This window comes from Protobothrops mucrosquamatus, unplaced genomic scaffold, assembly GCF_001527695.2.
Source record: "Protobothrops mucrosquamatus isolate PMUCROS unplaced genomic scaffold, P.Mucros_1.0 scaffold_252, whole genome shotgun sequence".
Taxonomy (NCBI): domain Eukaryota; kingdom Metazoa; phylum Chordata; class Lepidosauria; order Squamata; family Viperidae; genus Protobothrops; species Protobothrops mucrosquamatus.
In genome coordinates, this window is record NW_015386328.1 from 403,523 (window position 1) to 424,068 (window position 20,546).

The 20,546-nt window shown below is 37.2% G+C and overlaps 1 protein-coding gene across 2 annotated transcripts in view; it reads left to right on the forward strand.

Annotated features, from left to right (window-relative positions):
* MTUS1 (microtubule associated scaffold protein 1) overlaps positions 1–20,546 on the forward strand; it is a 79,970-nt gene that overhangs the window by 15,214 nt on the left and 44,210 nt on the right. The window contains exons 3-6 of one of the 2 annotated variants that reach the window (XM_015830906.1): positions 6,240–6,410; positions 10,593–10,724; positions 11,934–12,035; positions 14,149–14,199. In XM_015830906.1, the coding sequence (XP_015686392.1) occupies positions 6,240–6,410; positions 10,593–10,724; positions 11,934–12,035; positions 14,149–14,199 (456 nt within the window). Of the gene's footprint in view, positions 1–6,239; positions 6,411–10,592; positions 10,725–11,933; positions 12,036–14,148; positions 14,200–19,416; positions 19,878–20,546 lie in introns of those variants that run through there. The other variant, XM_015830900.1, reaches the window with a different exon arrangement.

Below are 20,546 nucleotides of genomic sequence, written 5' to 3' on the forward strand. Positions count from 1 at the left end.
GGCTCAGAACAGAGCCCTGGGGCATTTCATGACAAGTCATCTTGATTCAGATCTGTTGTGTTCCTTCTCTTTTTCTACGTTTTGCAGACACACACACAGCATACCCATTTTCCTCCCTTTCACCTGTTAATTTGTGATTTTTACTATTTACTCCCTTTACATTCTAAGTCACATTCTGCCCCATGTAATGGGTCATTGCCAGATGGATATATTGATATTGACTTCGAACACCTGTGGTTGATTTAATCAACTGATAGTTTCACATAATGCTTTTTTTTAAAGTATAGACTGGTTCTCTTCCATAATAATCAATGCAGCATTACACATTCTTTGCTCAATGTAAGAATAGAATTAGTCAGTTTAAGCATGTTAAGTCCAATAGGCCAAATCTGTTTATGTTATTCTATGCATGTTGAGCTTTCTAATATAGAGATTGCCTTGCAAGCCAACATCCTGCTGTGCATATCCTACCAGCAAGGAGATACATGGGATATACTGACACATGCTTTCAGGCCAGAAATAAGATAGTCTGAACCATGTTTGTATCAGGTTGCAGGTGGAGTGTAGCAGGCAGGGTCTGTGTAAATTGAAAGTTAACAAGATCCTAGAAATAGGATTGTAGTCTGCCAAAGTGTATGAGAAGAAGAAACAAACCAATCCTATGCAATTTACGGAAATATAAAACCTGGCTCTTAAAGGCATAACTTTAAGTCTGAAATAGAAGGGACAGAGAATTTAATGTGAAATATCATGCACATATCTAATTGTCCCAATACAATTCAGGTTAGGAATATATCTACATCAGTGGTGGAATTCAAATAGGTGAACAACCAGTTCTCTATGTGGATGCCACTTCCGGAGGTCCGTTCTAGACCTGGGCAACAAATTAGCTACCGGTTTTGCCGAACTGGTGCAAACTGGCTGAATCCCACCACTGATCTACATGTTCCCTTAGTGAGATTTCTGTAAACCTTTCAATTCTAATGATTCAAAATAGATTTCCATTAGCTGATGTATACAAAGAGGAAAGTTAAAAGCCCGGTAGTTCTATTTCTTCTTCTCACTTTTCTTTTCTTTTTATGGGAATTTTAATTCTTAATAAATTTGCTTTATTTATTCCTTTTATTTGTGTGTGTGTGTGTGTGTGTGTTTGGATGGCTGGATAGACAGATCCAACACAATGGAGTCCTTAACACTCAATAATCAGCTCAAGAATGTAACTTTTATCATGCAATACTTTTATGCAGTATTCAGTGTACTTTTATTTTTAATGTTATACTCAACTCTGGATGAAAAATCAGATAGTTTTCTGCTTGTAATATTGACATCCTAAATTTTAAATAATATTGATAAAATATTTTTGCCTTTTCTATTTCCTACATACTAAGTTATCTAAATATCAGAATGTCAATAGTTTTTCAATTAAAATTGCATAAATGTCATTGTATTAAAACAATTCAATACAGTGTAGTAAGATTTATAACAATATAATAAAAAGGAGCAAACATCAAATTTCCCAGCATCTGATCTAGGCTAATATAGATAATCCCCAAGTTACGAGCATTCACTTAACGTTCGTTCGAAGTTACGTGATGAGCGCCCCCTAGTGTTTATGAGCAACTCCCGAAGTTATGAATATTGCAGCACCATGGCAGTCATTCGCCCTTACAAGCTACTTCACTGCAACATTCACCCTATTTCCCCCCTCCATTCCTCACAACTGCTTCCCCGGAGACTCCCTTCCTGTTGCGCCGGACTTACTTATCTTGCAAAAATCCTCTCTGCTGCGGTTTCTTTCCCTTTGAAGGAGAGGAGAGTTGGCTTGGAAATGTTTTTTTGCACCAAGAATGGAAATTTCTGGAGTCCGTGATCTTGAGCGAGTGTTTGAAGTTACGTCAAATCCCGGACCTCAGAAACTTTCATTCTTTATGCAAAAGGTGTCTGTCTCCTGCTCCTGCCCCCAACTCCTTTCTGCCTGACAGCAAGCCTGAAGCCTTCAACTGAGGGAGAAGGCCAGGCCCCTCTCACCCGTGTCCAGCCCGCCGGGGCTCGCCATGCTTGGGGAGAAAGTGACCCCGTTGTCTCCGGAGCCTCAGAGTCCTCCTCCAAGCAGCCCAGAATGGAGGCTGGGGGAGGATTCTGCATGCCTCCGGAGGTTGGATGTAGCCCTCAGAGAACTGCTCCAAGCTGCTGCTGCCCGGACCGGAGCTTTCAAGGGCCTGATCCAAGCCTCATAGGTGTTTTCCTAGCTATTTGCACCAGGAACGGAGGTTGGGGGGACTTCTACATGCCTCCGGAGGTTGGATGCAGCCCTCGGAGGACTGCTCCAAGCTGCTGCCACCTGGAACTGAGCTCTGGAGACATGCAGAAGGCCGCCCCATCTCCGTTCCTGGCACAAATGGCTAGGAAAATGCCTCTGAGGTTTGGATCCGCTTCCGCTTTCCAGTCTGGATCAGGCTACAGGGGGGCTGCAGAAGCGTTTGCTGGCCTCAAATCCTGGCGGCAGCAGCCTGGAAAAGGCCTTCAGAGCCCAGATCGGGCCACGGGGATACGCAGAAGCGTTCCCCAGCCTCAAATCCGGGCAGCAGCAGGAACCACGGCAGAGAGGAAACAGATCTTTTCCAGGTGAGTCCAGCGCAGCAGGGAGGGAGGGGGAAGCATGCAGTATCTTAGTGGGTTGAGGAGGCCTTGGCGGCCTGTTCCAGCACTAGGCCCTCTATGGCCTTCCCCACCCTAAGATATCTCATGTTCACTTAATGAGTCGCGTGCGTTTTAACGAGTAAGGGAATGATCTCGTACCTCGAAGAGATTCACTCTACAAGTTTTCAAGTTACAAGTGGAACAGGCAGGCTCTATTACACTTGTAACTTGAGCACTACCTGTAATTAAATGCAATTTTTTTTCTAGAGATCATTTCTGCTCATCAAAAAAACGTCAAGAAAGCACTCAGGTTTATAGATAATCTATCTTAATCTGTGCCATACAATCTGGATCCCATAAATGCCTTTACCAGTTTTTGACTGGCAAATATACACTTTGCTTCTGTAAGAGCATGCTTGAAAAAAGAAAAATCTTTCTGATGTCACATTGATTTTTGAAGCAGAGGGAGGATGAAAGAGTATTTCTAAGGCTACACTGATGTTCAAAGACATTTTTAAAGCCATGCTGCTGCTTACTTCTTTTTTTGCTGGAATTTAGTGGGATGAGATAATAAGCTTCTTACTGTGTTCAGGATAACCTCTTCCCCACAGCATAAAAGCATCAGATTTCCATGCTTCTCTGCCTGGAGAAAATCTCAGATTTGTTAACTTCTGTACCCTTTTGTTCAGGATAAGGGTGTTTTTTTATAGTTTTCATTGTATGCCTCTCTACATTATACTTCTGTTTTTTCAGTCATTATTTAACAAAAAGACAAGCCATATTAGATCTGTGACCGTATGTGAGAGGACATGTCTTTAATGCAATATCATTCATACAATAAGTGTAGTCACTTATGTAGTTCTAGCATTGTGAAACTAAACTGCCTTCAGTTATGCTTCTTTTCCTGTCGTATCTAGAGGATTACTTTGATGGCTCATGGCTGCTTTTGGCAATGTATGGCCTTTTGTGATCTAAAATATTTATATTTAATACTTTGTTTTTAGGTAGGTTTTGCCCACAGCATAATTTCTTTTGCAACATTTCTTGGAACTTTAAATAAAATGGTCGTTATTTTCTAATATACAACTTTGAAAATTCATTCTTCAGATTTCTGCTGAGCTCTATGTAATTGCAATGTATGTTAAATTGCCAGAAAATTGAAGAGTTTATAAATGAATGTGATGAAATTCTGTGAAGAATAGAAGTAGTCCTTGATTTACAACCATTCATTTAGTGACTGTTTGAAGTTATAACAGTTCTGGAAAAAAGTGATTTACAACTAGTCCTTGGACTTATGACCCTACCAGTATTCCTGTGGTTACATGATCACAATTCGGTCACTTGGCAACTAACATGTTTTTACAAAAGCTGCAGCATCCTGGTGTCAGGTGATCACTATTTACGACCTTTGCAACCGGCTTCCGACAAGCAAAGTCAGTGGGGGAAGCCAGACAACTGCATGATTCACTTAAAAACCTTGGCAAAAAGTCATAAAATCAGGTGTGAGACTCACCTTGCTTAGCAATGGAAATTCTGGTCCCAATTGTGACTGTAAGTCGACGACTACCTATACTTGAATTGAATTTTTTTTTTAAAAAAAAAAAAATACTTTTTGCCAAACGCCCTTACACTCATTTACAATAGGTAACTTTTTATCTTGTTGAACTTACCTGCCTGGCAGGCTTGCTCACTTAAATACATTTTTGTTTCTAGGCAGGATAAGAATTTTGTGAAAAGAAGTGTACACTTCTCCATGTGATGTTTTATTTTTCAGTGTAAGATTAAAGGAGTTCACTTAAAGGAGTTCACTTAAAGGAGTTCTTTTACTCTAAATGGGTAAAGGGGGAGGCAGACATACTTGGTTCTCAAGAACAGACCAAGAAGAAGAAAGGGAATGAACCAGGTCTGCAAAAAACAAGACCTATGAAGATATGAAAAAGTGCTGTGAACACTTGCGTACAATGTAGTAGTCTACATATGTATACTTCTTTCTGTCTGGGCAACCAGACCAACTAAGTCATCATTTTTTCCCCATCCTTTTTCTTCCAGTCTTTTTCATGACTTTGTGTATTTTACAATATAACCTTGAGGGTAGAAAATTTTATTACATTTTATTTATTTAAAGAATTTGTTAGACTGCCCTACTTTCAGTTTGTGATGTAGTACATCAATAAAAGTGCAAACTAATAAAATACAGTCAATGCATAGTTGAGGCTGGGCATAATAAAACTGGGAGCTTGTTGGGTTGACTAGTGAGATAAACCTATTTTAAATAAGTAAAATAAATAGCGACTATGTGGTCTGGTTTTAACAACGTAGCCTATCTGCATTTTTTTTTACTAATTATTCAGAACAACTAGCTTTATTCTTCACTAAATTGATGCCAATTTTTTAAGAAAAACTTTGACTTGGGGATGGGAAAAATGAAAATGCCTGCATAGATCTTTAAGGACCTACCATAATAAATTAACTAGGCTATAAGTAAAATATGCTTTTACCAAGTTGCTTTCCAAGTGACTGTCTTATAATACCACCTGGTGTTGAGGAGAGTAATAGCACTACAATATTTTGAGATGGTAAATACTCCCTTTCAAATGAGCTCTTTAGTGGTTGGCTTAAATTCCTTCAGGTAGCTGACATTTACTGGAAATGTTCAATCCTAGAATGGTATAATTCCTTCTGATAATTGAATCATGGAAATAAATGAATGTCTGCAATTAGCAATGTTTAATTGATGTTGCTGCTTATTGAAAGAAGAAAGAAAAGCATTCCTGACCATCCTTTTTACCTTCAACAAAAGAGGTTGTAAAAAAGTTATTAATACTCTACTGTGTTTTAATTTATTTAACAAATGGACTAGACCATTCTTCCTGAAAAAGATGTCTTTCAAATCTGATAAGATATGTCACTCATAACCCCCCAGCCAGCATAGCTCTTGACCACATAGGATGATTATCCTTGTAATCCACCCCATTTGGAAATCATTGACAGCTTTTGTAAAGTACATTTGTACTTCACTGAGAAAAAACACTGGGGGAAAAGAGGTATGGGAAATCCAGAGCTGTAGCTTATCGCATTCTTCTTCATTGTTCACTATAATGATTGAGCTGAAAAAAGTTATGTATAGAATCATTGGGGGCCCATCAGATCAAGTAATCTGGCCTACCAAATAGCCATGAAATTAATAATATTCTTGTCCATATAGCAAGATACCTATGAAGGTAAACCTATATTCTGAGTTTCTGCAGAATTCATGGTAGGAAGTCCTAGATGACAAAAGGAATTTAGACGTCACTGCCTTTAATGTAAATTTAGCTGATTTCCCCTGATTTTGCCTGCTATATTGAATAGCCTTAAGATGTTATTATACTAATGCAAACAAAGAAAAAAATATGCCTGTTAGCTGTGCTGAAGTGCAAATGCCTGACCTAGTTCTCCTTTGCTGTAACTTGCTTCTTAGATGTCCTAATGTAGTAGGTTACCTGGCAGGAGAAGATAAACTTGGAGTATTGTTTTAAAATGATTGAATTGTTTTGGAAAGTGCTGTTGCTTTATTTAGGAAGTAGCATTATTGCTGACATCTCTCTTTATGCTGGCAGGAGTAGGAACTCCCAAGGGAAGGCTTACTACTGTGAAGGCCTTATCGGGATCTTCAGCTAGTTCTGGCCTCAGTTCAAAGGTGCCCGTCAGAGAACCAGGACTTCGGAGAACCTCTAGCATCTCTTCAGTCAGCAGCACTCAGAGTGACCAAAGCACTTTCAGCAATAAGTGTAAGTCCATTTTGGAGATTATTGTTTGTTTAACAAATAACTGAATAAAACCCATTGTGGTTCATTATAACTGCTTTTTTCCTCTGCTAAAAGTGGTCACTGGTAATTCCAGAATGCCAAATATTCAAACTCCTACATTGCAACACCACTCAATAGCTTTAGACAGTGTTTTGGCTCAAATAATTTAGATCAAATTGATCCTTCTGGTTTTATAGGCTTCCTAAAAGGCTGTTGTTCACAAGCATTGATGAATGCTTAGAAATGCCTGATTGATATACAAAAGGAATTAATGTTGCAAACCTTCTAATGAAAGTTGTTGTTTTATTACTGCTTTGAAATGAGTAAATTAAGCAATGTACAGATTTGCCAATGGCAAGATTGGTGTGCCATATTAAAGAAAATCAAGCCTGTCATATAGGGAAGAGCGATCTTGGGCTAAAATGTATGAGCTAGGGAGGCAAGCAGTACTGTAGCATCAGTAATGATGTCTTTTTGCTTCCCTTGCGATTTTGAACCACCATCCCCCCTCCCCCTCCCGTGTGCAATGCTTTTTAAAAGAACAGCCCTGCGATTTAAGTTTTGCAGCATGCTTTTCTCCTAACCACAGATTGGCTCTGAATTGACAGCCATGTTGGCTCCCTTGCCTGCCCACCGGTTGGTCTGTTTACTTCAGTGCCTGAATCACCTAAGGAGGTTGTAAATAGTCTGTGCAATTCTATCCTTGCTGCTAACAAAGGAAAGGGTTTTGCTTCTTAACAAAGAAATGTCATGGTTTCCAGTTCCAGATTTAAGATCCAACAATGAACGACCTTTTCTTAAGTCTGATTTGCCAGTTGGATTAAGCTGCTCTTGTTTCCTGCCTTGAAGCTTACTATTCTCTCTACCTCCCACCCACCCCCGCCCATCCTCGATTGTAATTCACTAAGAGCAAGCGTGGGGAATACGCGAGGGTGAACATGGCTGCAGTCTTTCAGGCACTGAGCTTGCTTTGATCATTTTAAATGAATGTACCAGGAGGACATCGCAGTTGCACAGAAACCGACTTCTCTCCTCATATTTTCATCAATTCTACCCTCACACCACCGGCAGACTTAGGAAGCCACTACGATGTTACCTTGCTGACCTTGCTGGTAGTGGGATCGTACAGCTTTTGTATCATTCCTTTGTTAGCCACATTTTCTGGCAGAAGAAGTAGGTGACCGTCCTTTTATATCTATATCCCTATACTTCTATCTGTGGATAGAGAAAAGAGGCAGCATGTCTTGTTTTCGTAAATGATGTGGATGTATCAAATGAAATGCTTTTCCATTCTGTCTGTCTTAAAAGAAATCGTGATGGAGAAGAGAGGGAGGAATGTGTTTAATTTCTCATGAAGTAATGCATGCTTGATGCATATTCTGCACCCATAATAAAATCTGTAAAATACGGTAGCCAAATTCATTTCCAGCTGTGACGTTTGTGTTCCTGGTGATCTTATAACTAATTATTATAAGTATATGCTTCCCCCCCCCCAACCTCTGCTCTCATCCTCCCCCTTGTCAGCATATGCATGGCTTTGCTCAATACACTTCAGAGTTAAATTGTCCGCAATAACCACTACAGAATTCCTTCCTGTCAAGGTTTAAACATCTTCAGTAAGGCAGTTATAAATTAAAACCTAATGTATAATTTTGCATGATTGCAAATGTGCTCTTTTAAAAAAGACAATCACATGATAGCAGTTCTTCATTTAATATAGACTGTGCTTTGTGTAATTTGCTTATAAATTGTGTAGGTCCTGTAATATTTGTGAGCATGTTTTTATACTAAACTGTTATCTTCTCCATAAACCCCAACATTAATCAATTGTCTTGCCTTATAACTGCAGAATTTAAACTGAGGCTGTTTAACAGCTGCCATTGTCTATAGTCTGAATGGTTCCTCAGAAAAGTAAGTCAAAAGATCATAGTGGAACAGTCTGGAGCAAAGGGATGAAAAGGGAAAAAAAAATGTCCCCTCTACCTTTTGCATATTTCAGAATCTTGAGTGTTTAAAATGTACTGTCTCCTTTCACAGAAATAACCATGTAGCATGAACTCTGAACGTGGCATTTGTTTTTGAAATGATAAAATAATAATTAAAAAATAACTTTAAATTACCTGCAATTGTTTAAACTATTTAAATAATAGGTTACAATATTTTTATGATCTTGGTAGTTATAGCTCATACTGCTAAGTAAACTTTTCAAAAATCAATTTATTGTCCATAAAGATTCTCAGATAAATAGTTTTCCTTGTAATGGCAATAGAGGAAGCATGGCCTTTCAGATTATGAAAGTATTGCTCAGAAACACTTGGTCAGTTTCAGGAACAGATGAATTCTTTTCATTCTAGTATCTTTTCACAGGTACTGAGTAGAAAATTGAATATATTTGCTTCATTACCTGAAAATAGCATCTTTCAGACAAATAAACTAGGATATCAATCTGTTATTAATTGGTTAGTATATTTCATATCATAATCCAAAAATTATTCTTTTTGTTGTTGTTGAATCAGTCTTAACTCTGGCAACGATGTAGTCAAGTCCATGCAATTGACTTCTGTAATTAAGCTAGAACTTAGACTAGAACATAGGCTTCTTTGATTCTAGCATGTTGTCTTAACCATTAGACTATGTTCGCTCTGATATTAGTGTGTGTGCGTGCGTATCTTCGAGTCACAGTTTTTCTATTTTTTTGCTTTGACTCCTGATTGCCTGGACTAGACCCTACATTTTTCTTGGCAAAGTTTTTCAGAAGTGGTTTGTCATTGCCTCTTTCCTAGGGCTGAGAGAGAATGACTGGCCTGAGATCAGTAAGCTGGCTTTGTGCCCAAGATGGGATTGGAATTTACAGTCTCCTAGTTTCTAATCCAGTGTTTCTCAACCTTGACAATTTTAAGGCATGTGGACTTCAACTCCCAGAATTCCACAGCCAGCAATGCTGGCTGTGGAATTCTGGGAGTTGAAGTCCACATGCCTTAAAATTGTCAAGGTTGAGAAACACTGTGAATCTAATCTGAGGCCTTAACCACTACACCAAACTGTCAGTATTGCTGATAGTAACATGCAACAAGACAGTATTGCTTTATTTGAAAGAGCATTTTTGAAAGAGCATTTTACTGGATTTGATTTTTATCCTGTCTTGTTGCCCAATGCACAATTAATCAGTTAACAGCAATTTTAGCCACTTTTATAAGATTCTAACTAATTCAAACAAAAAATAAGGCTTGTCTGCAAAGAATAATTTTAACTTTTTCTCATAAAAGTAGAAGGATGGGAGAATAAGCACATCTCTCCAGGAATGTGTTCTCTAGTTTCTTCTATGTGTCCCACCAATGGACATGAGTGAGAATATCTTTAAGAAAGCTCTCCTGCGGACTACAGTGGTTCACAGCTTAAGTGGCTCAAAGATTCATGTTGAGCTAGCCACGCCCCAAACTCTTCAAGGTAAAAGCCACAGCTGGAAAATAATTGGCACATGGTGCAGATTTAGAGCAGATATAACTGTGTTATAACCCACTTACAACATTCTTCTGCTTGGTGTACCATCCTGCTTTCACCCAATTCAGGATGATTCTGTATTGCTGCCACCACCACCTGCACCTTGCAGTCAGGGAGCCCCCTCAGATGGAGTATCTGCTGTTTTTAGAGAACCAGAAGCTGAACAACTATGCCAGGGTTTGCTTTTTCTACTTTGTATGGTTTAGGCTTAATTTCAGCGTGTTCAGCCTCTTTCCTATTGTTGACCATCAGGATGGTAAGGGAATCAAGTGTTTCCATGAAGTTAGATAATAGGGAGCAGCAAAACTGTGTGTGACCATATTGAGGGCACTCCAGATTGCATGTCTAATGCTAGGGCTTTCTTCCTTGTGGGTATAGTTTAACGTGGATTTCAAATGTGTCCATTTATTTATGTTCAGATGCCGATTGAGGATAACACTTCATTCAGCTGATGATATGACTTTAATTCACAAAAACCTATGATGTAAAGTCTGTTACTCTTTAACATCACTAAGCCTCTTTTGCTGTCCTCATTGTCATATATCACATCTTCTAGGGTACCTGCAGAAGTGCTGTAGCTGTGTAATTGCCACAGAATATTTTGAATATTCTCAAAACGTAGTCATTAATAAACTTGCAGTTTATGTTTTTTTCCCCCAATAGCTACAAGTGCTACTATTATTAAGAACGGAGAATGGGATTCCAAATCTGCATGTCAGAATGGTACTGCTGGATCCATCTCTCTAAAGCCAGTGCCCAGGCCACGAGTCCTTTCTCTGAAAAGCACACCGAAAGGTATTTGATCTCAGCAAGGATATATGAGGCAGTAATTGCCATTAGTGAGAAACATACTGGGAAGTTGGCAGAAGATTGTTGATTCCTGTTGTTTTCATGTCCATAACCCTGATAAAAATAGTTTCTATTAAAAAGCTGAGATTGATTAAAAACCAACACTTAGATTTGCAGCCACAGTGGTTATCTTTTCTAAAGTTGGAAGTAAACACTTTTAGAACTATGAAATTGCATTAATAGACAGGTCTTACAATCCTTAAACCAAAAAGTGGATTGTAATAAAAAAAAATTTGTCCAGGCATTGGTTATCTTGATAACCTAAAAGCAGTTTGAGATCAACTAATAAAGGCCCCTGAAGGTAACTTCCTATATGAGAGTTTAGTTTTTTGGAAATTCTGTCAAATATCTTGCCTTTTCATTATATCCTTGATTAATCATCTGCTACAGATTCCATCACCATGGTAGCTGAGTAACCTGACTGCTTTAGGTAGATTGGAACATAATTGCTTAAACAAAATATGATTAGCTACAAATTTATCTGTATTAAAAAATTGGATGACAATTGGCTCTTACTTTGTCTACATAGATTGAGCAGGAGATTAGAACTACAGAATTCACAATTTCTCCAAATCTTGATGCAGAAATAAATAGTAAAAGGAAACATCAGGAACTGAACCCAGTGTTTTTATTTAAAGAAGTAGCATTGGCTTGATTTCTGTTAGAAGGTTGAAGTGTCCTAAGAAGGATCTGCTGCTAATTTGGATCTTTTCCCAGCCTTCATTCTGCAGACATAGGATTTGAAGAATACAGGCTTGGATAACCATTTGGAAGATAACAGATTGGGGAAGTTTTTTCTCAGTGGACCCAGTGTATGATAGAATCTCTCAGTGGGAATTATCCTATGTTCATCTTCCATCATTGATTTTGAAAGAGCAATTTTGCATATGTTGGATGAAAGAAGAGCAGAAACTGAAGAGCAGAATCTGGGTTTTCCTTAGAAAGAATTGAAAAAGCCTTAATCAATTTGGTGCCTTCCAGATGTGTTTGGGTATAGAACCAATCACTCCCAGCTAGCTGTGAAAGCTGAATATGTAGCATGCTTCTGCTAACTTTAAAAAGAAGCTGATGTTTGTCCATAGTTTTGAGGTGTGCTTGATACTTTACTTGTACTATATTCTAACATAATTATTTTATGGGTTTTTTTTCCTTAAGGAGCAAAAGGTAAAATAGGCTTAGTGAACCAATGTGCTCCCAAGTCGGCTGGAGTTCTTCCAGGGAAAAAAACAAGTGATCTAAGAGGGAGTCAACGATTAGGTAAAACGATCATTTCATTCTTGTGTTGTATTCATATAATTAAGATGAAAACCTACATATTTTATGCCTCCTTTTCTGTCACTATTAGATAATTGGTATGGCATTTGCTCAGTTTACAAGACCTAAGTTGGGGAATTGATTAAACCTAGGTTTTGAGTATTTTACTGAATACAGAACGATTTCTTTTTTTTTTTTTTTTATGGTCTGGGCAAAATTCTCACTTCAATGGCTATGTGCCCTTTAAAAATTGTTTAGGAGAAGTGCTTTAAACCTGGCAGGAGCTCCGCACAACATTAATGCTCTTTATTAAAGCTCCCACATTTTTTGAAGTTTCTGTGCAAGCCTGAAATAATGACATAGCTGCTTTAAGAGTTGCTTTAATGATTTTGTTAATTCAAATAATTATCATATTAAGATACTAGACTAGCACTGAAGAACCTAGGATGAAGTCCAACTTCAGCCAGAGAAGCTTACTGAATAATTTAGAGTCAATCATTCTCAGTCCAACCTATTTCTCAGGCAGTTTGTTGAAATTTATCAAATTTATCAAATTTCTACACTGCCCAACTCACCTAGGCAATTCTGGGAAGTTTAGAAACACCATATACTTTATCCTTTCCTGAAGCGAAGATAAGTTATAAATCTAACAATTATACCAGAACTCAGATTTCAGTTATAATTGCATATTCATTTCTGAAAAATCATGGCAAGATATTTAATTGAGAAGATTCCACACATTCCTTGTCTCAAATGAAAGTAGGGAATAAATTAAATCTTACTGGCAGGCTTCTTTTCCTAAGGGTTTTCCAAGAATTAATAATTAATGATAGGCTGCTACAATTAGATTAAATCTCCTGCTCTATCTTGTCTGGGGAATGCCTGCAAAGTGTTTTCTATTCAGGGTACTGTAGGAAAAACAGATCTTTGGATCTTCTTGCCTAAAAATATAAATTGCAAAACTCAGTAAACCTAATATTTTTTAAATAAGAAGGTAACAATGCAATCTTGCATGTAATGGAAATTTTAATTTTAAAAAATAAAACCAAATCTCCAGATTAGAGGATTTTAATCTTTTTCAGGTGAGAGACAGAGAGCTTCCCAATGCTGCCTTAGAAGCCCTAATTAAGAGACAAAACTTTTTCACTTACTGTCTCTTAATGGGATTACAATTTCTCATGGAACCCAGAAGAAGTATATTGGGAGAATGGAAGAACCCCCCCCCCAAAAAAAAACAAGGGAAGGAAATGTTCACACAAAGACTTAAAAACAAATCAGTATAATTAACCTATATATAGGTTATATATTATCTGCTTGAATAAAATATCGGAACAAAGTACATATCCAAATTTCATTATAGAGAGGGTAGTTGGAGAAAAGTCATCTGGGCCTCATGTTTGGATATCCGAAGTCATACTATTTCTTCTTTTTCTTTGAATACTGTTCTCACCCTTTTATTAAACGTGGAAAATAAGTGGAAGCCATATTTTGGGGGAGACCAGTTCTTCCTATGTCCAATCGAACTAATTGAACCATCTGTGCTTTAATGGCTACATCCAGAAATTTTAGTTTGCAGCCAAACCCACCTTCCTTTGTGTGTGTGTGTGTGTGTGTGTGTGTGTGAGAGAGAGAGAGAGAGAGAGAGAGAGAAGAACTTACTAATTTTCATAGGATATGGTCTTATGGAAAGGGATTGTGTGGATGAGACTGCTTGAGGGAACAAAAGATTAATTCCATGTATGTACGACTTTAGTGACGGGGTCATGAGCAACAGCAGTCAATGCCTTCAGAAAAACCTGCTACGGAGTAGCAGGCTTTGAAAGGAAAAGGGCCCAAGTTCCTCCTGATTATCTTTTGACAAATATTCCAGAAGCAGTATCTGCCCTTTATTAAAAGCAGAACTTTTAATAAGTGGAATAAAACCTTCTACTTTTGATCTCTTACTATTAATGTTAAGGAGCTGATACTGAGACGAATATATTGACTTCAAGATTAATAGCCAAACATATTTAAATGTTTTTGTAGGTAACATCTGATATGATACCATGGAAACCTCTTATAATGTGTTCATTTTGTAGGCGAGTTACATGCCAAATTAGAATTTTATCTTTTCCAGGATCTTCAGCGCAAAATGGATCCAGGCATTTATTTTCGGCATTCAGCTCTGGTGAGTAGTTTAATCTCTCCCTCCCCACTCACTCCTAAATGTTTTATGCCATCAAAGAAGATTCTAGTCCTGAAATGTATATGTAAGTGTTTTGGAAATGTTACGTTTGTATAAGTACATAACTTAAGATGCTGGATGTTTTCTGTGTATAATAATTTGATGCTTAAATGCAAATTTGTGTACATACGCTGAATGAAGCTGCACAACCCCCTTTCCACTTCTTGATCAAATATTTATGGATTACTTGGCCCACTTGGCCCAGTCATAGACAGGTTTGAATGTTTTTGTCTATATGGATTTAATGCTGTAAACTAGATTTAGCTAGAAATAAAATAAAAACTGATGATGCAATCCACTGAGGACAAAATACCTATCCAGCATCCTTCTTGTTCTCACTGATGTCATCAGCTTCATATATGATTAATTCATGCTTACATTTAAAGCTATCATCATCATCACATTTAATTTCACTCTGATATAATAAATATATTATTGATTTTGTGGTTTTCTAATAAGGCGGGGTAATGAACAATTAAAAAATAGAGTGGTACAATTAAACCCTTCATTGGAAAGGAAACCCATTTGCTATTTTAATGTATTTTTCTCTCCTAGCTAGACTTATAAACAAGAAGATAAGTCAAAAACACAATTCACTAGTATTTGAAGTGAACATTTGTATGCAGAGGTTAAATGCATTACTTTATTTTTAAAGTTTAATAAAGCAATAACAGTAATAACAGTAACAATGGCTATGTGCCCTTTAAAAATTGTTTGGGAGAAGTGCTTTAAACCTGGCAGGAGCTCCGCCCAACATTAATGCTCTTTATTAAAGCTCCCACATTTTTTGAAGTTTCTGTGCAAGTCTGAAATAATGACATAGCTGCTTTAAGAGTTGCTTTAATGATTTTGTTAATTCAAATAATTACTGCTTGCATTGAAGCACTTCTTCCAAATATTTTTTAAAGGATGCATAGCCATTATAACAATCACATACATAAATGGTATGTAAGTGGTATGGTATATATCTGACAAAATTTCAGCGCTAAAAATTCATCCTCATAATTTGATTATATTGAGAAAAACTGCTATGTTTTTACCACTCCAATTTCAGTTTCTTAAAGGTTAGACTCAGTAAAATCAATATTTACAATTGGGGGAGGAATAAATAATGAGAACTATGTCAAGCCAGTTTGGTTTAGTGGTTAAGGCATTAGACTAGCAAGTGGGAGACCATGAATTCAAGTCTCGCTTTAGCCATGAAAGCCAGTTGGTTGACCTTGGGCCAGTCACTCCCTCTCAGCCCAACTCACCTCACAAGATTGCTGTTGTAGGGAAAAGGAGGAGGAAGGTATGTTGGATATTTGCTGACGAGTTATTTGTAAAAATAACAAAAATGGGATGCATACAAATTAAATAAATAAATAAATAATAGGAATTTTTTTTTTACCTTTCTGAATTCCCCAGAGATTCTTTTCAGCAAATTATCTGTGTTTGCTTAGTTACTTCAGTTCACCATAGCCCATTTCAGTGCTCTCCCCTTGGCAGTTTTAGAGGATAGATAGAAGAACACTCCAACTTTCCCAAAACTATGCCCAGGACGAGCAAGGATGTCAAATTGATCGGATAGGCTGTGTTATGTTTTATTTCAATTGGACAAAATTAAGTCAGGGTTTATTTAAAAACTGACCAGATGTCACTTAGATACATTATATAAACTCTTTACTGGTAGACAGAGTCCCTGAAAGGACCGGAATCTCTGAAGGGGCTGACATATTAATATATTTCTTTTTATGAAGAAACCGCTTCTTCTTAAGCAATGAGGGCTAATTAGAACATATGTCCTTATTAAAAGTAGAGTGAACGATGGGATTGAAGTCTTAATCATGACTGTATTTGATTATGTTTATCCAGTCAATCAATCTTTTATTAAGGTCGTGGCCTAGAATTAAAAATTAAAACATTAAAATAAACAGAACAAGAGCTAATAGTATATTACAGTTAGTGATGAGATCATCGGTGGGTAGTCAAAGTCTGCCTAATTTTGTAGACAGTATAACAGAGTTTAGCTATAGAAGATTGTATCAGACTAATCCAACAATAACAGCTGAACATAAAAGATATCAGGATTTTCGAGCTAATCTACCATGTGGGGAGTTTTGAATCTGTGAATCTTTAGCGAGGGTACAATATAACAGGACACGATCTGTGGTTTCAATGGCCGCTTGTCCATAGGGGCACAGTCTCAACTCCTAATGGGGCTTTTTGGGATTGGGCTTCCAGAACTGCTATAGGAAGGCTGTTACATCAGACTAGAGTTAGAGTCCTCCACAATTTAGAAACCGTTATATAAGTATTTCATTGGCTTAGGTCTAGTGATTAAGGCACCAAGCTAGAAAGTAGTAGACCATGGCTCAGCATGGAAACCTCTGCCTTTCTCCTCAGCATGGCTGGCTCAGGAATTCTGGGAGTTGAAGTCCACGAGTCATAAAAGAGCCAAGGTTGCCTACCTCTGGTCTAGTGATTAAGGCACCAAGCTGGAAAGCAGGAGACCATGGCTCAGCATGGAAACCTCTCCCTTTCTCCTCAGCATGGCTGGCTCAGGAATTCTGGGAGTTGAAGTCCACGAGTCATAAAAGAGCCAAGGTTGCCTACCCCTGGCTTAGGAGGATGGGGGCTGACTGCTAAAGAAAACATTATTGGATAGAGTATACAGGTCCTGTTGAAATTATGTTTATTATCTACATTTCTAGTTGTGTTCTGGAGATAGAACATAATTTATATTTGATTTGATGTTTTAAAGATATTTTAAATATTAATAGTAAAGCCAGCCTTGGCCCAAATTTGCATCTATTGTAATGCTTCATGCAAAAAACTCAAGATGGCAAACTACTGAAAACAAAGAAGTGTGTAAAAGTGTAAAAGTGATATTAATTATGTTAATGTTTTATTGGGCCATCTCAATTATTCAAATAAGGTACAAGCTTTCGATTTCTCAGAACTTTTCATTAGCCAGGATTAAAAACAAAATAAATGGAGATGGGAGAAGGGGGAAAAAAATCTAGTGTTAAAATAACAGAGTCTTCATCTTGTCACATACTTAACACAGAAAAGGAAAGGGGGTTTCATAATGTTTTCAGTTTGCATTAATATCCATGCTTGCAAAAAAGGTTGCTTACTCTGAAATGTGTATCTTGTGAGTTAAAATCAGTCCGATGAATCTAGAATTTGTCCAGGCATCAAAGAAAATAGTTGTGGACCTGGATGGTCCCAAATTGTTTTCCTTTTCCCTTAAACTGGAAACAAAAGAAACAATACTAGACACAAAGAGAATCTGGTCCTTCTCCCCCCTCCTCATCTCCAACTAAGCTGTAAAGAAAAGTGACAATAATTTCAATAAGTAATGATGAACCAGAAAGCTCTCTTCCCAAAATAAAGCTATTTGATCTAAAGTGGTATGAAGGAGAGACAATTCCAGTGTCATGAAAATGGCATCCTATCTGCTTTCCTACCTAAAGCATTTTCTTCTTGAACTTGATGTGCTGAACAGAGACATGGCAATTCATCATCTTAAACTTCTTATCTTGGTTGATTTCAATATTCATATACTGAGATTCTTTCACACATATATAATGCTCAATGTTTTGTCCTTCCTTGGCACGTGTTTTTGCTAATATAGAGATGCTTTTCTTGCCTTCCTCCATGTCCAATTGTTTGTATAATAATAATAATATTCAGCACTGACATGAGTGACAGTTTTCTTTGCTGCACTTCTTGCAGTGGTGTAATTTTGCCAGTTTTCTTGGGTGTTATGTGTGTACCAGTTCTTGTTGGCCACCTTTTTTCAGTATTCATACTGAGATTGCTGGCCCCAGATTGGTTTACAGTTTCATGTAGATGGTGGCAACTGGGACCTACCATGGCTTTTCTCAAAGTACCTGCCCCAAAGACTTTCTCAGACAGCACTTCTGCTAGAACTATATGTGAAGCAGCTGTACATGTGCACACGAGGAAACCCAATCTGAGAAAGCCATTCCAAACTAGTTGTTTTTCTTATTGCTTCAAGAAGCAGTTTGATTCACTTGTACCAATGTGCTTTTGAACATGTTACATAATCCTACTAACTAATACATAGCCTCCAACATACAGCCTGATAGAGGCAAGATTTTATATTCTCTTGGGTCAAACAAGGGATTCTCTGTAATTCTCATATCATGAATAAGTTGCTGTCTCTTCAGCTTTTGGCTGGTGCCATTTAGGGTGATCGACCTCTTCAGGAATGAAGAACTAATTAATACAGCCTCATGTTGGCATGGATGTTTTCTGAATGTGTTTGAAGAATTTCCCACCTCTTACATCATTGAGCTTATTAAAGCCTTGTCAGATTTTAGGCTATTTTTAAATTTTTCTGTTGATGTACTTGTTATATAGCAAGTAATCAGAAAAACAGCAGGGATTGCACCTCTATCAGTTGTTCTATGGGTTTGAGATAAGGATCAAATGGCTGGAGATATATACAGTACTTCAAACAGAGAATACCAGTGTTAAATGAAGCCTATGTTTGTGCATATCTTGAAATTAATTCAGTCCATTTTTTGATATTTAGGGCATTCCTCATTCTACTTGGCTGCACTAGTTCAGCATTTTTGAAACATCAGTTACAACTTTTCCCATCTGGAAAATTAGAATCAGTGAATCATAAATTTGTGGGCGGCATACAAAGTTAGCTTAATGGGGTTTTTTTTCCTTCTGAGATGTACCTGGAAATTTAAAGTGACAAGTTTTTAACTGATACAGCTTAAAGCATTTATCCTACATTAAGATTACTGCTTACTTAATGACAGTTAAAACAAATATACAAAATTAACCTAATCCTATAGGCAAAGAACTCTGTTTAATATTTTTATAATCAAACAGAATATTGATACAGCCACAAACAACAAATCTACTTAAGTTTAATAAAAAAAAGCCAAATTATTGTTGTCTAGTCTTGCTGGGTCAGATAGCTTTCAGAATAATGAACATAGAATTTGATTTACTAAAAACTGTTAATATAAGGAATGGTTTTAATCCATCTTGTGGAACAGTAAATCTTCTCCTCTAATGATCCTGAAAACTGAATGACATGATCTGTGACATTACTGGCTGATGTATTCAGCCTGGGAGACCACCCACTTCTTTCTCCTCCTCCTCCCGCTTTCTGTTGCCACTGTACCACACATTTGATTAAACCTGAACAGTGTGATGTAATTCAGAGCTGCTTCTAAATAACAGAGCAGTTTTATTCTCAGGGTGAGCTTTGTTTTAAAGCCTCTTGCTAATAGGCAATGAAGCTGGCAGCAGGCTTTACTTTGTGGATGTAGTATTTTCCTTTCTGGATTCTTTTAATTTTTCACCTATTTGTGGATCTCAGTGGAGAAACGAAGAGAGGCTTTGATATGTTGTGAGGTTGTTTATCTGGCCAGCTACTGCATGGCTTCAGAGCTGAGTTACAAAGATAGTATGTGACAATATATGGAGAATGTTTCCTGGTTGTTTTTCTTCCAAATCCTCTAAAGACATGTTATGGTCCCCAAAATTCTCCTTATCCAACATGCATGTTCGACTAACTGCAAAAGGATTACTCCGAAATCTTTGGCTTCCCTCTGGATATAGGAGAAGCACAGTTATTATTCGTGCAGGTTAGTATATTTTCCTGTATGCCTGGGAGACATCTTGTTGACTTCTCTGGCTGTTAATAGCAACTATGTATGTTTCAGTGTGCATTTCTTTCTCACAATGTTTGTCCTTAGAAAATTCAGCAATTAATCCATTTTTCACTAGCTGAATGTAATGTGTCTGTCTCTCTCTGTGTGTGGTTACCTGTACTGGTTGTGTGTTAAGCCTGACATACTGTATGTGTAATCTTAGAAATTTTTAAAAACATCATTTTAAAGTGAATTTTTGTACACCGGTGACATCTAGTGCATGGTCATTTAGCAGATTTCTATAGGTGTTAAGAGTTTTGAATTTCAATTCTATATATTTCTTAATGTCTTTAGCATGATAGTACATGGAATTATGAAAGTCTGGAGAAGAAATTATTATATACAAAAAATAATTTCGATTCTAGGGCACATCACTAGGCAATACAAATTTTGCAGTTGCAATTAATGAGATTGGGCTTTATTCTTTTAAAATGGATGGATTCATTTTGTTCAACACTTTTCTGCATTTGATTAATGATTAGAAAGAAAATGCAGTTAGGGAAGTATTGGCATGCAGACTTTAAAATAGTCTACAGCAAATTATATAAATTATTCAAAGCCTTCTACTATTGTTTTACCCATATCTATTCTCAAGCATGAAAT